Source organism: Bufo gargarizans, chromosome 11 (genome assembly GCF_014858855.1).
Source record: "Bufo gargarizans isolate SCDJY-AF-19 chromosome 11, ASM1485885v1, whole genome shotgun sequence".
Taxonomy (NCBI): Eukaryota; Metazoa; Chordata; class Amphibia; order Anura; family Bufonidae; genus Bufo; species Bufo gargarizans.
The window spans coordinates 24,386,970-24,406,463 of NC_058090.1; the positions used below are offsets into that span (position 1 = coordinate 24,386,970).

At 41.7% G+C, this 19,494-nt stretch overlaps 1 protein-coding gene across 1 annotated transcript in view; it reads right to left on the reverse strand.

Moving 5' to 3' along the window:
- Positions 1–10,480: 10,480 nt before the first annotated feature.
- Positions 10,481–19,494, reverse strand: part of NIN (ninein) — an 88,622-nt gene continuing 79,608 nt past the window's right edge. Inside the window, exons 29-31 of the mRNA XM_044272724.1 lie at positions 18,218–18,382; positions 12,348–12,461; positions 10,481–12,034 (exon numbers count right to left, since the gene is read on the reverse strand). Coding sequence (XP_044128659.1) covers positions 11,654–12,034; positions 12,348–12,461; positions 18,218–18,382 — 660 coding nt within the window. The 3' untranslated portion in view covers positions 10,481–11,653. The remainder of the gene's footprint in view (positions 12,035–12,347; positions 12,462–18,217; positions 18,383–19,494) is intronic.

Sequence of the window (19,494 nt, forward strand, 5' to 3'; positions counted from 1 at the left end):
TGGCGGGCCAGGCGGACATAACCAGGAAGGGCGGTTAGGTCCTGCTCACCACCGTGCAGATCAAGTAGGACCTGCCTACCAACCAAGGATGCCTTAGGATAGAACTATAGTTCTTCTCTCCCCCATCTTGAAACTTGACAGAAAGTCAATCCATTCAAGGGTTAACCTAAGCCACTTACATATTAATGCGCTTCTTAATAAATTTGCCGCATTGACGTCACCAAACAATGCAGTATGAAATGGCAGTTTTGGTAAATTTCCTTCATTGCCTTATTTGCTTTACCCCCAGGAGCCAAAGACGCCTACATGCCCATAATACTGTGCCCGTGTAAGGAGAGGGAACTGCAAAACTGGCCAAGACCTGTAAGAACATGTTTTTGGGCTCCACGGTGCACCAGTAGTCTCTAGGTAAACAGAGGCACGCCCAGTACATATAGCAGTATTATCAAGGCATGGTATTGCAGTATCATAAAGACACGATAAGAGTTTTACTTGGGCAATAAGTAACAGTACTGATAGAGTAATATCTGCTGGTGAAGTGGTTAGAGATTGGGGTTTAACTCGCAAAAAGTTGGTTACAACTGTAACAAACACTCAGCTGTGCAAAATACTCCTTCTCTACGGGTTATCAACCAGATACGATAAATCTGAATATTTTATTCACTGACAACGATCTTGGAAACAATGAAAAATTTAAACAGTAAATTAGGACGTTGCCAAACCCTTCCTTAGATGATGAACACATCAGGAGGCAGGAGGCCAGGCCGTGTAATGGACGCTGTCCAGCAATAAACAAAGCCGTTCTCTCTATTATTTACTACACAGGGGCCAAAAATGTACAAGGATCGCCAGACACAAGTGGAAAAAGTAATGCCATGCATCGTGTTATTTTTACCTTCCATAACTGACTGTAGCTCCGATACGTACACACTGCAGGTATTCTGCCTCCTGCAAATCATATATGTGTTATGCCAAATATTGCAGAGGAGTCTCAGCTACGCGAGTGATCGCAGATGTCTCTGGAGACTGTTCAGCTCAGATGCAGGGATATGTTTGACTCGATCTCATGAAATATCGTACACCTGTACTGTACATCAATGTACAAAAATATAAATACAATACTGCGGCCTTTGTACAGCAACATATGTTATGTAAAAAAAAATAATACTGTACAAGAATCTAACTACTATAATACTGCCTCCTATGTACAAGAATATAACTGCTATAATACTGCTCCTATGTACAAGAATATAACTACTATAATACTGCTCCTATGTACAAGAATATAACTGCTATAATACTGCTCCTATGTACAAGAATATAACTACTATAATACTGCTCCTATGTACAAGAATATAACTACTATAATACTGCTCCTATGTACAAGAATATAACTACTATAATACTGCTCCTATGTACAAGAATATAACTGCTATAATACTGCCTCCTATGTACAAGAATATAACTACTATAATACTGCTCCTATGTACAAGAATATAACTACTATAATACTGCTCCTATGTACAGGAATATACTACTATAATACTGCTCCTATGTACAGGATATAACTACTATAATACTGCTCCTATGTACAAGATATAACTACTATAATACTGCCTCCTATGTACAAGAATATACTACTATAATACTGCTCCTATGTACAAGAATATAACTACTATAATACTGCCTCCTATGTACAAGAATATAACTGCTATAATACTGCTCCTATGTACAAGAATATAACTACTATAATACTGCTCCTATGTACAAGAATAATACTACTGCTCCTATGTACAAGAATATAACTACTATAATACTGCTCCTATGTACAGGAATATAACTACTATAATACTGCTCCTATGTACAAGAATATAACTACTATAATACTGCTCCTATGTACAAGAATATAACTACTATATACTGCCTCCTATGTACAAGAATATAACTGCTATAATACTGCTCCTATGTACAGAATATAACTACTATAATACTGCTCCTATGTACAAGAATATACTATAATACTGCTCCTATGTACAAGAATATAACTACTATAATACTGCTCCTATGTACAAGAATATAACTACTATAATACTGCTCCTATGTACAAGAATATAACTACTATAATACTGCTCCTATGTACAAGAATATAACTACTATAATACTGCTCCTATGTACAAGAATATAACTACTATAATACTGCTCCTATGTACAAGAATATAACTACTATAATACTGCTCCTATGTACAAGAATATAACTACTATAATACTGCTCCTATGTACAAGAATATAACTGCTATAATACTGCTCCTATGTACAAGAATATAACTACTATAATACTGCTCCTATGTACAAGAATATAACTACTATAATACTGCTCCTATGTACAAGAATATAACTACTATAATACTGCTCCTATGTACAAGAATATAACTGCTATAATACTGCTCCTATGTACAAGAATATAACTGCTATAATACTGCTCCTATGTACAGAATATAACTACTATAATACTGCTCCTATGTACAAGAATATAACTACTATAATACTGCTCCTATGTACAAGAATATAACTACTATAATACTGCTCCTATGTACAAGAATATAACTACTATAATACTGCTCCTATGTACAAGAATATAACGCTATAATACTGCTCCTATGGTAAGAATATAACTACTATAATACTGCTCCTATGTACAAGAATATAACTACTATAATACTGCCTCCTATGTACAAGAATATAACTACTATAATACTGCTCCTATGTACAAGAATATAACTACTATAATACTGCTCCTATGTACAAGAATATAACTACTATAATACTGCTCCTATGTACAAGAATATAACTACTATAATACTGCTCCTATGTACAAGAATATAACTACTATAATACTGCTCCTATGTACAAGAATATAACTACTATAATACTGCTCCTATGTACAAGAATATAACTACTATAATACTGCCTCCTATGTACAAGAATATAACTACTATAATACTGCTCCTATGTACAAGAATATAACTACTATAATACTGCTCCTATGTACAAGAATATAACTACTATAATACTGCTCCTATGTACAAGAATATAACTGCTATAATACTGCTCCTATGTACAAGAATATAACTGCTATAATACTGCTCCTATGTACAAGAATATAACTACTATAATACTGCTCCTATGTACAAGAATATAACCACTATAATACTGCTCCTATGTACAAGAATATAACTACTATAATACTGCTCCTATGTACAGGGATATAACTACTATAATACTGCTCCTATGTACAAGAATATAACTACTATAATACTGCTCCTATGTGCAAGAATATAACTACTATAATACTGCTCCTATGTTGAAGAATATAACTACTATAATACTGCCTCCTATGTACAAGACTATAACTACTATAATACTGCTCCTATGTACAGGAATATAACTACTATAATACTGCTCCTATGTACAAGAATATAACTACTATAATACTGCTCCTATGTACAGGAATATAACTACTATAATACTGCTCCTATGTACAAGAATATAACTACTATAATACTGCTCCTATATACAGGAATATCACTACTATAATACTGCTCCTATGTTGAAGAATATAACTACTATAATACTGCCTCCTATGTACAAGACTATAACTACTATAATACTACCTCCTATGTACAAGAATATAACTACTATAATACTGCTCCTATGTTGAAGAATATAACTACTATAATACTGCCTTCTATATACAAGAATATAACTACTATAATACTGCTCCTATGTTGAGGAATATAGGACTTGTATCCTATTTCTGCTATTCTTAATGAGGCCGCCAGTTCTGCCATTCCAGTTAAAGTTCTGAGTGTCTCACCTCAGTTCTGATATTGAAGAGTCTCCCATAGTGAACGTTGAAACCGATCTCTTCTATTAAACCTCCTGCAGATTTAATGAGTGATGTTCCTCTAGATTAAAAGGAAAAGGTTTGGTGCCATGTAGCCAGTAGAAAACTAGATTAATGCCCCTTTAAGAGATACAAGTGTCGTGCAGGTGCGATACCTTTTAATGGCCAACACAATTAGCAGTAGTGATGTTGGTTCCTCTAGATGTGAGCAGCGTTTGCTCCAAAAATCTTGCCTTGCCCATACCCCCCCAGGAGGTCTATTAGGTTAAATGGCTGCTTTCTACACTCAATTTTCAGCTTGACTATCGGGAACGAACATTGCTAAGAACGCTAATTCCCAATTATCGGCCTATGTACAGTAAATGTGCCGCCAATCACCTGATGAACATACGCAGCACATTAAATCGTCGTTTCTGGGCTGCAGATTGTGCTGTGTGAACAGTGATCTGCTAAACCAGAAACAATTAACCTGTATGAAGACGAGCGATCATTCAATGTAGGATCATTCATTATCATACATGCGAGTGCAGCTCTTCACCTTCACTGATGAGCAGGCAGTTATCGGGAAGGAACGATCCCTTCCCGATAATTGCCTGCCCCCATCATGCTGTCTAGATGCATTAGATACCATCCTGAAGGCAAAGGTCTTGTTTTTCCACAGATGCCTAGGAGTAGTTTCCATTCCAGACAACTTCTTAAGCAAGAAGATCCAAGAATGACTGTTCCAATAAAGGAGTTTCTATTGATTGAGGCTTTGGAACCAGTCCCAAAAAAACGCAGAGGTCCAGGTATGTACTCACATGTTTTCCCAGGACCAGAACCAGGTGATCTATAATAGATCTCAGTTTCCTGAACCCTCATCTCTAAACAGAAAACAAGTGGAGAATAGGGACAAAAAGTCATTTACCGCAGTGCTTTAACCAGGAGATTTCATGGTCTCTCTGGATTTTACAGAAGCTTATCTTCATATCCCAAAAAGACAAGCAGAGTAGGAAGTTCTTCAAAACTCCTATCACGTCTGAGGGCAAGAGTGTACCATGTTCAGTTTTATGCCATGCCATTTGGACTTTCTGAAGCTCCCTGAACTTTCGCCAAGGCGGCGGTCGTAGAGATAGCAGCGTTACATCATCAGGGCATTCAGGCAATTCCATAGCTAGATGACTGGTTCTTGAAGGTCCAAACAGCAGATCTTCTCCAAAGGCAGTTTCAACTTTCTGTGTGGCAATTGAAAAATTTAGATAAAATATAAATAAATCAGACTTTTCTCCAGGAACATGGTTTTAGGCTTCAAGTGAACTCCTTCCAGCAGAGAAGATAAACATCAGGGATGTGGTGACCCATCTACTCCAAACCTTTCAAGTGCCCACTCAACAAGAAATGAGAGGTCTGGGACTGTTTTCTGCAGCCTTGGAAGAAGTGCCCTGGGAAAAAGCTCATATGCAGGACCTACAACAAGAGGTCTTAAAAGTCTGGGACAGGAACCTCTACAATTTACTTCAGACCTCCAGTGTATCTCCATCAACTCAAAAGCATCTTTACTAATGGTTGCAACCCAGAAACCTGAGAGTAGGGAAGAGTTTCCAGTTCAGAGATCAAGTATCTGTAACTATAGATGCCTTGGTGGTGGGCTGGGGAGCTTACCTGGGCAACAATTGGATTCAGGGCAGATGGGCCAACAATCTCATTTCCCCATCGTCCAAGATGGCAGTCACACTTGCCTCCTTCATTTCAAAAACTAGGCGAAGGGCCAATTAGTTTTAGTCGATACAGACAAGACGGCAGCTTTTTATATAAAGAAGAAAGGGGGTACGAGCAAAGGACGATTGGCCATAGACAGTGAAATTTTCCAAGGGGCCGATGCCCAGAGGGCCACCTGAACCCTCCTCAGGGTCGCTAGCCAAAAAAGTAATGATCTGTCACTCCCCAAGTTAATTTAATGCTGGGGGTGTCCATTACTGTAGTTATGTACCTGGCTGGAGACCACGGGTGTCCTACTGATTCCTGAGTTCAACCTTATTGCCATCCTGAGGCAATTAGAGTAGGAGGACACAACGTGGCAGGTGGCACTGGACACCACAAAGGGACAACTTGTGGGGAGGTATTTTGTCCTGCTGAGGCATTGTTTTGTTCTACACTGTGGTTTTTGATGCTGCTGGGTCAATTTACTGTGTTGCATTGAGATATTTGGCTCTGCTGTGGTGGTACTTTGTGACACAATATTGCTGGTCCTGCCTACTTGTGTAAGTCATGCCTTCTGTAAATCAGGACCCACCTACAACATGGGGCCACTTTGTTTTTTCCAGGACCACATTAAGTTCCCAGTCCATCTCTGGCACTGAGAGACCGAACCTTCTCCAGGAGTGAAATCTGTTAATGTCCTGGGCAGAATAGAATCAGATTAAAAAGCACTACACATAAAAGGATCTTCAAATACTCAAGGGGATCGTCTGAGTGGTTAGGCTGGAGGATGTGAACTCAACCAGAAACTCATTAATCTTCTCATAAGGAAAATGGGAACTTCCTCAGATCGACATGATAGCGACAAGTCAGAATCGCAAGGTAATTTTTGCAATCCACTGGATACCATGGACACCTTCTCGATCACCTGGAAGAGCCTTTTATTCACATCTTTCCACCAGTATGTCCTCTTCTCAGGGTCCTTGTGAACATTAGTCTGGACAGGCCGAAAGTCATCCTCCTAGTCTCATCCCGGGCCAGAAGAGTTTGGTTTCCAACCTTGTTCCAACTTTCAAAAAGTGAAATAACTGGAAGTTTCCTCTTCATGAAGACCTGCTCTTTAACAAAGGTCTATTTCACCCCATCTAGAAAGGCTCCACCTAACTGCCCAGAGACTACATAAAACCCTCTTGCAGCCAGAAAATGGTCTACACATTCTTCATATGCAACAATATAGGAGGCGGTTTAAGTCCTCATCTTATAAGTCAATTGATCTTCTAGTAATTTTAGAATACCTGCAGGTGGAAATTAAAGGACTTAAACTAAATATGCTAAGGGTCCATCTTACTGCCATTAAGACTTCGTAAGTAGCCGCCCCTTTCCAGATTTTTGTAAAGCCGTGAATCAGATAAGACCTGCCCATAAGACATCCCGTTTCATCCTGAAATTAATGTGCTGTCCTGAACAGTTAATGTCACCCCCGTTTGAAGCATTACTTCAAACAGCTTAAAAATGGCTCTTTGGAAGTCCTTCTTTGGAGCCATCACTTCTGCCAAACGAATTGGAGAGTTACAGTACAAGCCTTGTCGGCTAATCCCCGTTTAAGTTTATTCTTGATAAAGTTCTTTTAAGAACCATCTTTCTTGTCTAAAGTGCCTTCCTCGTATAACATTAACAGAGAGACGTTTCTTCCTGTTTTTCACCCCTATCCTTCATCTGAGCAATGACCGCATCGATATATACTTGAAGTCTAAACATTTATTTAGACAGAACTAAAACATTCTAAAAATCTGAAAGTCATTTTCTTCTGTATACAGGATTTGAATCACCTTTTCCGAAACTTATAGATTCCAAGATGTACACTCTTCTCACATTCCACCAGATCTACAGCAGCTTTGTGGGCAGAGAAAGGTCAAGTCCATCTACAGGACCTTTGATCTGCAGCTTCCTGGATGTCCTCCTCCACATTTGTGAAGCATTATAGACTTTATGACAAAACTCCAAGGGGTTCAGCCTTTGGCACTCGAGTTCTCAATTCCTTGTCATGTACTTAATCCCTCCTATTATTTCGCTGTATAGTTCCAGTGCTGCCGTAAGACAAAGATTAAGGTGAAAATTGCCTTACCCTGTAATTTTGCTTTCCTCAAATCCATAGGCAGCACAGACTACATAACTACTATAATACTGCCTCCTATGTACAAGAATATAACTACTATAATACTGCTCCTATGTACAAGAATATAACTACTATAATACTGCCTCCTATGTACAAGAACTATAACTACTATAACACTGCCTCCTAGTACAAGAATATAACTACTATAATACTGCTCCTATGTACAAGAATATAACTACTATAATACTGCTCCTATATACAGGAATATAACTACTATAATACTGCCTCCCTATGTACAAGGATATAACTACTATAATACTGCTCCTATGTACAAGAATATAACTAATAACCTGCTCCTATGTACAAGTAATATAACTACTATAATACTGCCCCTATGTACAAGAATATAACTACTATAATACTGCCCCTATGTACAAGGATATACTACTATAATACTGCTCCTATGTACAAGATATAACTACTATAATACTACTCCTATGTACAAGAATATAACTACTATAATACTGCCTATGTACAAGAATATAACTACTATAATACTGCCTCCTATGTACAAGAATATAACTACTATAATACTGCCTCCTATGTACAAGAATATAACTACTATAATACTGCCTCCTATGTACAAGAATATAACTACTATAATACTGCTCCTATGTACAAGAATATAACTACTATAATACTGCTCCTATGTACAAGAATATAACTACTATAATACTGCCTCCTATGTACAAGAATATAACTACTAATACTGCTCCTATGTACAAGAATATAACTACTATAATACTGCTCCTATGTACAAGAATATAACTACTATAATACTGCCCCTATGTACAAGAATATAACTACTATAATACTGCCTCCTATGTACAAGAATATAACTACTATAATACTGCCTCCTATGTACAAGAATATAACTACTATAATACTGCTCCTATGTACAAGAATATAACTACTATAATACTGCCTCCTATGTACAAGAATATAACTACTATAATACTGCCTCCTATGTACAAGAATATAACTACTATAACACTGCCTCCTATGTACAAGAATATAACTACTATAATACTGCCTCCTGTGTACAAGAATACAACTACTATAATGCTGCTCCTATGTACAAGAATATAACTACTATAATACTGCTCCTATGTACAAGAATATAACTACTATAATACTGCTCCTATGTACAAGAATATAACTACTATAATACTGCTCCTATGTACAAGAATATAACTACTATAATACTACCTCCTATGTACAAGAATATAACTACTATAATACTGCCTCCTATGTACAAGAATATAACTACTATAATACTGCTCCTATGTACAAGAATATAACTACTATAATACTGCTCCTATGTACAAGAATATAACTACTATAATACTGCCTCCTATGTACAGGAATTATAGATCACACAGAATGAGCCACCCCCAGAACTAGAAATATGAAACAGACAGACGCCCACATATCTATGAGTAGGAGAGAAGCCAGAAGTAAAATAAGGGGCTTTGTTCTCAGGAATTACAGGATGTTGGACAAATTATTTACATTGGACATTAAATTATAAAGGGAAACAAGTAGTAAAACATTCTCCTATTTAAACAGGACCCTTCACCTCTCCGGACACATCTGCTTCAGTAAATAATTATATTCCAAATGAACTGACAGTACTGGAGCCGCTTACCGGTACATATAAATATGATATCTGTCCCTCTATTATTCCTACTACAAGTTTATGAATAAATTGAGTGCTACCACTAGGAGATCGGGAGGGGGGGGTCCCTGCACTTTGACCAAGAGAATCTTAACACCCAGTTGGCAATTTATTGATACATTTATTGTAGAAATAACAGGAAAAGTGCAACGCAGAGCATCGATGGGTCCGAATTGTTATTACATGGGGAGTGAATTAAAGACTGTGAGCTTCAGAAAATACATAATTTAAAAGGGATTGCCCACAAATTATGGTTTTTGACTGGTATTGCAGCTCAGCCCTGACACAACCTTGGACAGGCGTGTAGCGTCATTTCTGGCATAATGTAGCCACGTTTCCCTGGACAACCCCTTTAAGAGCTCCTACATGATTTTTTTTATCCAGTCTCTCCCATGTATAAAATTTATTTTTTTTCAGCCAATTTTGTCCCTATGGATAAAGTTATGGAAAAAACGCAAAAAAAAAAAAAATATACCATGCTGGGCAATATGCCACTCATGGGGGGCAATAAGGCCTCACTCACACTTGGATACTGGTGCAGCAGAGGTAGAAATGTGCATTACTGGATGAATAAATTGCACGGTGCTGCCCCCTGGTGGACAAATAGGTAAAGTGTACCAGTCCAAAAACTTCTATATAGTAAAAAGATGATAAATAATGACAAATCACATGGTGCCCGCCCATGACTCCGGCCAGGATTACATAATGGAGACATGGTACACCACTAGTACCCAGCCCCAGACTGGTGGACATTATGGTTCCAAGTTCTTCCTCTACACATCCTAGCTTTGCCGATCCAGCACTTAGGGGGTCGAGGGGGGGGGGAATTGGTCAAGGAGAGCTTTGAACCAGGCTTTCCCAGACCTAACATATTCACTCCAGAAAAAATCAAGGCTCCAGAGTTATGGAAATCATCTGTGGTCTCTGTGAGTGATGTCATCGGCATCTGATAGTGATGTCATCAGCAATATCAAATAAAGAAAGTAATAGGCAGCTTCCCATGTGACTAGCTGATGGGGGAATGCAAAGCAAAAGAAATGTGAAGTAATGATACACAGAATTTTCTTTGTTTTATTATTACAAAAAAAAAGTTGTAATTTAAATTTTTTTCTTAGAATTTTTCACCTTAAAATCATGAAAACATTTTATCAGACACCGTGTGAAATATTTTATGAGCGTTGATTACACATTCGCAGTTACAATCCTCCATTAGGAGCCGACCACAATTCCCTAATTACCACTATAATTGCAAATGAACTTCCTCCACTTGATGGCAGTGATAAATAAATACATACAAATGTGCATCATCACCTGCTTACCAGACCACAACTCCCAACATTTCAACCCCCTCCCACAAAATGTCCACTTTGGGGGGTATACTTGCTAAGTCAGTTTCCTATGACAATCCTGTGAAAAATAATGTGGGGGGGGGGGGGAATAAAACACTAAAAAAAACATGGCAGCAGTGGAGAAAGCTAGTGCAATGGAGGACCCGCGACAATCAACGGTAGCAACATGGCAGTTTCAGAACACAAAATGTTTGCTTTAGAAGATCCTCAATCTATTTGTAGGAAAATCTGATTGATAAGGCAGCATGGAGCTCTGAACTGAACTGTTATGTCTGGCAGTCTGGTTGCCCGGGATACGTAGCCTAACAACCATTGTCCTAATAGGGTTGTCAGGCAGCACTTAGCAACCAGTCGCTCTTCGATTAGTTAGGTCTTTATCTGCAGGATGTACACTAGGCCGTGCACCATCATTTACAGCCTTAGTAATCAGATTTTTCGTGAAGAACCTAATATTCTAGAAATTCTGTCAAAACATACGGAATAGTTGATAAATATCCTTTATATGTCGGCAGTGGGATGATATGAAAAACACTGTAAAGAGACGTTTGGCCTCATGAAAGTGCTATAGTGAGGACACGCGGCACATATGGGGAACTGCCACTGTCCTCTCGGTCCCTCCTAGAGGCTTCCGAACAGCCAGGAGCACCCAGTCCCTTTAATGGCCCCATTTGCTGGACTAGTGGCAAATAGGCGACCCACCAAAGCTAATTCACATGTGTGGATCTTTTCCTTTATAGAGACAAAGTGACTGCGGAAGTAACATATATGGCGGCACTCCAGTGTATTCTTCTTGGTTCCAATTATTTATTTATTTTTAGGCATAATGTCCATTTCCTTATGTCACATATAGCAGGTGTTGGCTTTTTTCACTACCTTTGTACGCCTGCAATACTGGACACAGCCATGAAATTGGGTGGCGCTGTTTCAAAGTTTTTCTTTTTTCCCATTTCCAGACCCCATGCTTTTATCCTCTGTCTGGAGCTGACAGACAGACAGACGTCTTGTAGTGTTGGTGTCTTTGTCTCAGTTTTGTTTAAGATCTCCACTGTGTTAGTGAGCGCTCCACCCAGACCAGCAGGTGTCAAGTCTCTCACTATTTTACTCAGTCCTGAGATCTTCTCCTCCAGGAAGTAGTTCTTCTTCTCGGCTGTCTGATGCCTCTGCGCGCTCATCTCCAGAGCTTTGAGCAGCTGAGAGTTCTCCACATACAAATCTTTAATCTTAGCGTCTGCTCTTGTGTTTCTGGTGACCTGAAAGCCCCAGAGAAAACGTGTTAAAAGAGTCCCTGACATGTGACACAGCGCCCCGAACCCCCGGCGTAGACAATGAATTTCTAGCTGCCTGTGGCCACCACTAGAGGGAGCTCACTGCACACAAACTACAGATGGAGGTGAAAGATAAAACTGCAAGCGCCCTCTAGTGGTGGCTGCAGAAAGGCACAATTTTAAAATTTTAACTTTGCAAAAGTAATGGAACCAACCATGGAGTGGGCCACAAAGCAGCCACGCGGGCGGCCTCCATGGTATGTACGCCCTCGCCTGAATGCTGGACGCAAAGTCTTACTTGTTCTTTCAGTTGAGTCACTTTCTCTTGCAGGAGCATTTTCACAATTCTTAGCTTCTGCTCCACTTCCACCATCCGACCCTCCATTTTTCTCAGCAGAAGTTCTGGTTCACCCTAAGAAAAATACAGCACCATGAATAACCATACAAGTCCAAATGTGGAGGGGGTCTCTGTACCTAAAGTGCCCTGTCTGTCCTCTTCTGAGGCCATATGATCAGTGAGCGTGTAGACCAGTCGTTTCTCTCCTACCTGAAGGATCACTTAGAGTCTGCTCTGGAAAAGTCTCTTTACAGTCCACTTTCTCAAGGTTTCTTCATTCAGCGAGGTTCTTCTGAGGCTCCACATTTCGGGTCTGCTCTGCCCTGCTGCTTACTAGCTTGGAAGCACAGATTCGGTAGGACCTAATGAGATGTCTACCCCTTATTCACTGCCCAGACCAGAGCTTGGAGGTCAAAGGAACCGGTACAGAAGATCATCCAGCCAAAGCATGTTAGGTTCTGGCCTTGAGTTGACCAACCACGTCATCTATCCTCTTTAAGACCCCTGCATAGCCGCTAGTCAGTCAGGCAACGGCTCCACTACTCAGCCAGTCACGACATGGCGGCATTATTCAGCCAGTTACCGTGTGGTGGCACTACTCAGCCAGTCACGGCATGGCGGCACTATTCAGCCAGTTACCGTGTGGTGGCACTACTCAGACAGTCACGACATGGCGGCACTAACCACCAGTCAAGTTCTTGTGCCATTATTTATTCAGTCATGGTGTGGCGGTGTTATTCGGGCAGCCAGCCACAGCCGCGGTCAGTCAGAGCATGGCGACATTCACTCAGTCATGGCAGCATTATACAGTACTCATTTTAGGGAATTTTAGATAAATGTTAGGGGGCTCTCACATAGCTTTTTTTTTTTTTTTTTTTTTTTTTTTTTAAATACAGCAGCCAAATTTTAGCTGGAAATCAATAGGGGAATATACCGGTACAAAGCACTTTTGGTGTGATTTATTTTGACTCCGTATTTTTTTTTTTTTGTTTGTTTAAATGTTTTCCCATTGGCTTCTCTCTAGGGTTGATAGAAACTCCTAAAAAATACTTATCAATACAAAAAAAAAAAAAAAAAAAAATTATAATAAATATATTTTTTTCTTTTAGGAACGTCTATAACCCTGGAGGAGAAATGCAGCAATTGTCCCCCATTCACATATAAAGCCATTTAACCCTTTCTGTGAATCCACATGACGAGCGTCATATCTATTAATCAACACAACATAAAATCATTTCGGTAATTAAAAGAATTTTATTTCCCAGCATCGAAACATCTGTGGTTTTCTTCCAAAAGTAGCTTACAAATTCTGACAAATTTCCAGTATAAAGAGGCGACTCTGTGGGAGTCACGTAAAAAAAAAAAAAACGTCACTCCCCCCTTTCTTGTCCAAAACGTTACAAAAAGGAGGAAGAAAATATAAATATATCAAGAGGACAGAAACCAAACCTAATAAATAGTATAAATACATAAAACTTTACACAAAACCTTCATTTCTCTTTAAATAAGGTATTTTACACACAATATTTCTACAGCAGTAATTACATAAAGTTTGTGCCCCCCCCCCTCCCTCCAAAGAGAAAAAATAAAAAAATAAAAGAAAGACCACCAGTAAATTAAGCCCTTTTTCCAGTCAAGTCAAGAAAAACTCTATTCGGCTGGTGCTTACGCTGGCTTGCCATTATGGCTCTGGCTGATTTCCCATAATGCTCTGCTATGCAGGACTTTCTAAGGTTATGCCCACATGGCGGATTCTTCCACGGACAAAATCCACCATGGAAACCGCTTCAGAAATCCGAGACTGATCCTTGGATTTCTGCTGAAAATTTGCATACAGCAGCTTCCGGGGGTCCGCACACCAATTAAACCTATTTAAAATGGGAGCCGCACGTGGTCATCCGCATCAAAATGGATCATGCTGCTTGTAACTTCCCACAGCGCGGCTTTCAACGCAGATATAAAAACAACAGGGAAGCAGATTTTATACTCTGTCACTTTAAGCCCTTAAAGCCCCACCCCCAAGCAGGTCTAGACTGCCAATTTTGGGGTGGAGCTTACATAAACCCCAAATCCTTTAGCGAACCGATTCATGGGATTTTCCCACGATAATCGGGTCTGTTGGCAAGTATGAGATTTTAATCGGATTCCACATAAACCGAAATCAGCTGCATGCCCATTCCCGGGTCTGTCTGGGAAAGCTGGGTGCCAGCTACCAATATGGCTGCCATAACAGCTTCCTCAGGGGTCACCTAGCTTTTCAAGGATTCTACATACCCACAATGCTATGCTGTCCCCTGCATAACTCCTCATATCTACCTTCTTCAGTCACCTGGGAAAGCTGGGTGCCAGCTACCAATATGGCTGCCATAACAGCTTCCTCAGGGGTAACCTAGCTTTTCAAGGATTCTAAATACCCACAATGCTATGCTGTCCCCTACATAACTCCTCATATCTACCTTCTTCAGTCACCTGGGAAAGCTGGTTGCCAGCTACCAATATGGCTGCCATAACAGCTTCCTCAGGGGTCGCCCAGCTTTTCAAGGATTCTACATACCCACAATGTTATGCTGTCCCCTACATAACTCCTCATATCTACCTTCTTCAGTCACCTGGGAAAGCTGGGTGCCAGCTAATATGTCAGCCATTACAGCAACCACAGCGGTCACCCAAGTATCCCAACACCCATAATGCCGGATATGTGTCAGATAAGTCGCCATTGCATTACTGTACAGATCTACCTTTCAGTCCTCTGGGAAAGCTGGGTGGCAACCAGATTCCTCCGAAAGCCATGATTAAAAAAAGTGCCCTCGCTGAAAGGACTTTTTAATGACTTGACATATTTTATGGTGATTCTTTTTTTTTGAGGGGGGGGGGGGGGCGCTCTTTAGTGTACCTCATGGCCACATATTCTGGAGGCAGCCATTTTGTGACGGAGACCCACCCGTCCACTGAGATTCTCAAGATGCAGCGAAATAGAGCAATGGGAAAGTGCAAGGTCCTCAACTTGAGATTTCCAGTGAGTGGACAAGATGGATTCTCACGTCCATTGTACAAAATGGCCACCGTGGCGTTGCGCAGGAAACGGGTGCATTTTAATACTGCGAAGGTTAAATATAGGAAGGAGCAGCCAAGCAGCTGGGCGCCGTGCCCTCAGCAAGGTCTTTCTCAGCTTATGCCAGCGGTGTGTTAGGGTAGGTTAACGTTAGGTGCTCGTTAGGAGAAGACACATTCTCAGAGGCGGCCGATCCGTCGGTAAGAGTCTGCATGCAGCGCTCGTGGTTCCGGAAGCAAGGCCTATGGGAGAAAGGGCATTGGTACTTTTCACCCCAAAACAGGCAAAAACAACAACACAGAGTCGGGATACTTTCACACCTGCGGCACGGAGACCCAGAGGCATCGCCAGGACACAAATCTCAGCATGCAGCGGTTTGGGTCCAGCCGATCCTCCAGATCTCTATCGGACCCCATTATAGTTAATGGGGCCGGCGGGCATTCCGGTTGCATCCGGTAGTGCCGGAGCCAGAAAATTTGCGCCGTGTGAAAGTAGCCTTCAGTCACCGGGGACCTCCACAATGGTGAAGAGACCGCCGCTGACAACAGAGCATGCAAAGCAAGGTAACACTACTACAGAGGTCATCTTCCAAAGGGTTAAAAAAAGAGGCCTCCACGCAGGCCCGGCTCCAGACATGAAAACCCCACACGTCAGGACACAGGGGCATCATCACAAACTGACAGCAACCAATCAGAGCGCAGATTAAATTTTTCCAGAGCAGGTTAAGAAATGAAAGCTGAGCTCCGATTGGTCACTATGGGCAGGGATAAATGAGGCCCCGTGACGGGCCCCGGCTCTCTCCACCTACACGTACAGATAACGTGAAGACGCTCCTCGGATAGGAAGAGCTGGGGCACAAAGCGTAAAACACCTCAGAGGAAGTCTTAAAGGGGTTGTGCACAGCGGTGGCGCTGTTTTTGGAACCCCTTTAAGATGACAGCCTAGTTATCAGTTGTCCGTTTTCTGCTCTGCCCCATTAGGACACATCTATGATCAATGAAGGCCGCTTAGGGTCAGTGTCTATTGAACTCTAGGGTCATCCTGACTCTGACTTAGGTTGAGGCTCTCCCCTATCCTTTGCACTGCAGCTCTGCTTCCCTAGATTGGCTGCAGTATAAAAGCAGAAGTGCAGTATGGAGCCAGTACATGAAGAGACAAATATCTTAGTTGCCCTGAATTTTCTGAGATGAGCTCGGCAAATGAGCTTTGTATCGGCCTGAAAATGGGCGTGGCTTATGTAACCACCCCCCAAAAGGGGGCATCCCAGGGGTGGGGCTTAAAGGCCCCAACTTTACCAGCACGAATGTTGGCAAGTATGAAATATTCAGCTGCATTTAGTAGAAGGAGTGAGATAACCAAAGGATTGGAAAAACATGGCGGCTCCCTACAAAAGCAAAAAAACAAAAACAAAAAACGCGCCCCTTCCCTCCATGGCAAACTTACCAACATTGCAGACATTGGTAAATTAGGGACAAATCGATCCTATCCCACTGGGACTGGGACTGCCCATTTATGGATGGGGCTTACATAAGCGCCGCCCATTTTTGGTCTGGGATAGCCCGAATTTGCAGGGAAAATTAGGGACAGCCCCTCCAAATTCAGCACTCTGCCCTGGCCGCCTTTTGTATTGCCGCTCAGCTTCACGGGCCAATCTGCAGTACCACACACAACCTGTAGACAGGAGAGGCGCAGTTTTTCTAACCCTTGGACAATCCCTTTAAGCTCCGTTAGGAAACCTTTGGAAGATGCCAACATCAGTAAATAATATACGTACAACTGTTAATACAGCAAAGGGTTAAACAAAGAAGCTACACGACAACTACACAAAAGAGCAACTACGACTGAAGCAGCACAACATGAACGCATCGACTGCAGCGAGCAGTTAAAGAGGCAGCGCAGAATTATATATCAGGGGTTTTGTCTGTAAATGTGCGGTGAGGGCACAGATAGAACACAAGGGGGCAGAAGAGAGCATGCAGGACTCTACAATACAGCGGTCTGTGCACTGCCCCCTTGTGGCCACACACAATAGTGACGAGTGGTCATACACAAACTTTTTTTTGCTGAGGGATTGAGGAGTTAGCGGTACGTTATGATACAGTAGCCGCCCATGTGCTACCAGTACAGAGAGGAGCTGTCACTATGTACAGGAGAGCAGAAATATTACACAACTGCAGGTAAAGGTACATCTGAGAGGAGACAATATATACTAGTATACAGGCTCCTATACCGCCGGTGTGCACGCAACAACACAAAACGACACCTACCAGCTACTGTAAAACCATCTACACGATATAACTGGATGAGCACAAGCGATTTGCCAAATCTTGGTGGGATATTTCCATAACAAGTTGCCCATTTGTTTTCCTTGCCCCTGCAGTACCCTTTCTCACCAGTAAACTGTTTTCATAGATGACAATGCAACAGCGCCACCAGTCATGTAAGCCAATTCAGACCAAACAATCCCCTTTAAAGAGGAATTGCACTTGAATAAATCATTCTGTAGAAATGGCAGATGGCTTGTTTCAAACAGCAGGAAAGCCGCTACAATGAACTTCGTCTTGGTGAACATGCACTACTACTCCTTTAAGCTTCATGGGGTGATGGGCACCAGTGACTTGTGAGATGCATTTTGCAGATGGATCAGATGCACCAATGTAGCTGTACTGACCTGACGGCATGCTATGATGGGATGAGGTGTATAGGAGCTGGCATAACCAGAGAAAGGGTGCCCTGCACATATACAACAGGTGATACCAAGGGGAGGCCCGGCACTGACCTGTGGAGAGCTGTTGCCGGAGCCGAGGTTATCTGCTGTTGCCTGATGCTGTTGGTTTCGTCTGTCCACCTGGAGCTGCAGGTACTGTTCCCGGGGTGAGGTGGCACAAGCTTGCTGCTGGAGCGGAGAGCGGCTATGGGTCACACCGGAGGAAGGGTGCCGCATCTGTAAAATGAACACCCTACCGGTCAGTGAGGCTATTCTTCTGGATCTGCCCGTCTTCTGGCTCGCCAGGTTCTGCTGCAGTCCTATGCAAGGATGTCCAGGCGAAGCATGACCATGTATTATACTAACCCACAGACATGCAGCTTTGTAATGTTAACCGCAGCGTACAACAAATCACACAAAAAAACCACAGCATTTCTCAAGTCATGCAATATACTCAATAACGACATGGCATGAAAAAAACCAAAACAAAAAAAAACGCATGATTGGCGGTGAACTGGTGAGGGCCGGGAATGACACAGGAGATGCTCGGCCAATCAATGCAGTATCACAACCTGTCAGAGGAGCAGAAAGATGAATGGGCCCCATTAAGTGCAAATCTGTTTGCTTCATAGGGGTTGAATACTTTTGCAAAGAATTGGGTGTTTGCAATGGGGGGGGGGGGGTTATTTCTCCAGAGGACATGTAGACTGATGCCCCCAACTGATCTGCTGTGTGTGGCTATACGTTTACCAATCCTGCACTGAATTTTAGTCACATTAGGTCTTCTCCAGTTACATCCAAAGCAAGAAGGCACACGTTCTGCACGTTGCATTGACCTGACAGTTTAACCCTCGCTGTCCTACAGCCACCTGAATTCCCAGGATGCCTTGAACTCCTAAGCAAAACATCAGGTAGTTTTTTTTAATTCAGCTTTGGGTGCGACTGGAGAATAAAAATGCATGCAGAAACATTAGGTAACCTATGGCCCAAGAAAGTGAGCGATGTTCTGAATAACTTCTCAGACGGAGTAATTTGTATGTTTGGTGCCATTACGGGCACAGAGGCCGATCCCGTGACTGTTTGGCTGGCAGGCAACATAACCAGGGTAGAAGACTTGTGGTGTGAAGGGATGAAGGTCTGTACAGGATGAAGTATGGAAATACAATGGCCACACATGCATCGATGGAGTCGGCACTCGGGTAACGTTACCATAGATCTCAGGCTGAGAGCTGCACCCGTCCCTGAGATTTCCTGAGGTCTAGACACAAGGCAAAGGACAGAACAGGAAAACAGGCAAAAACGTCAGAGATTTCATATTCTCCCCAATGACGGCGAAGAAGAGACAAAAA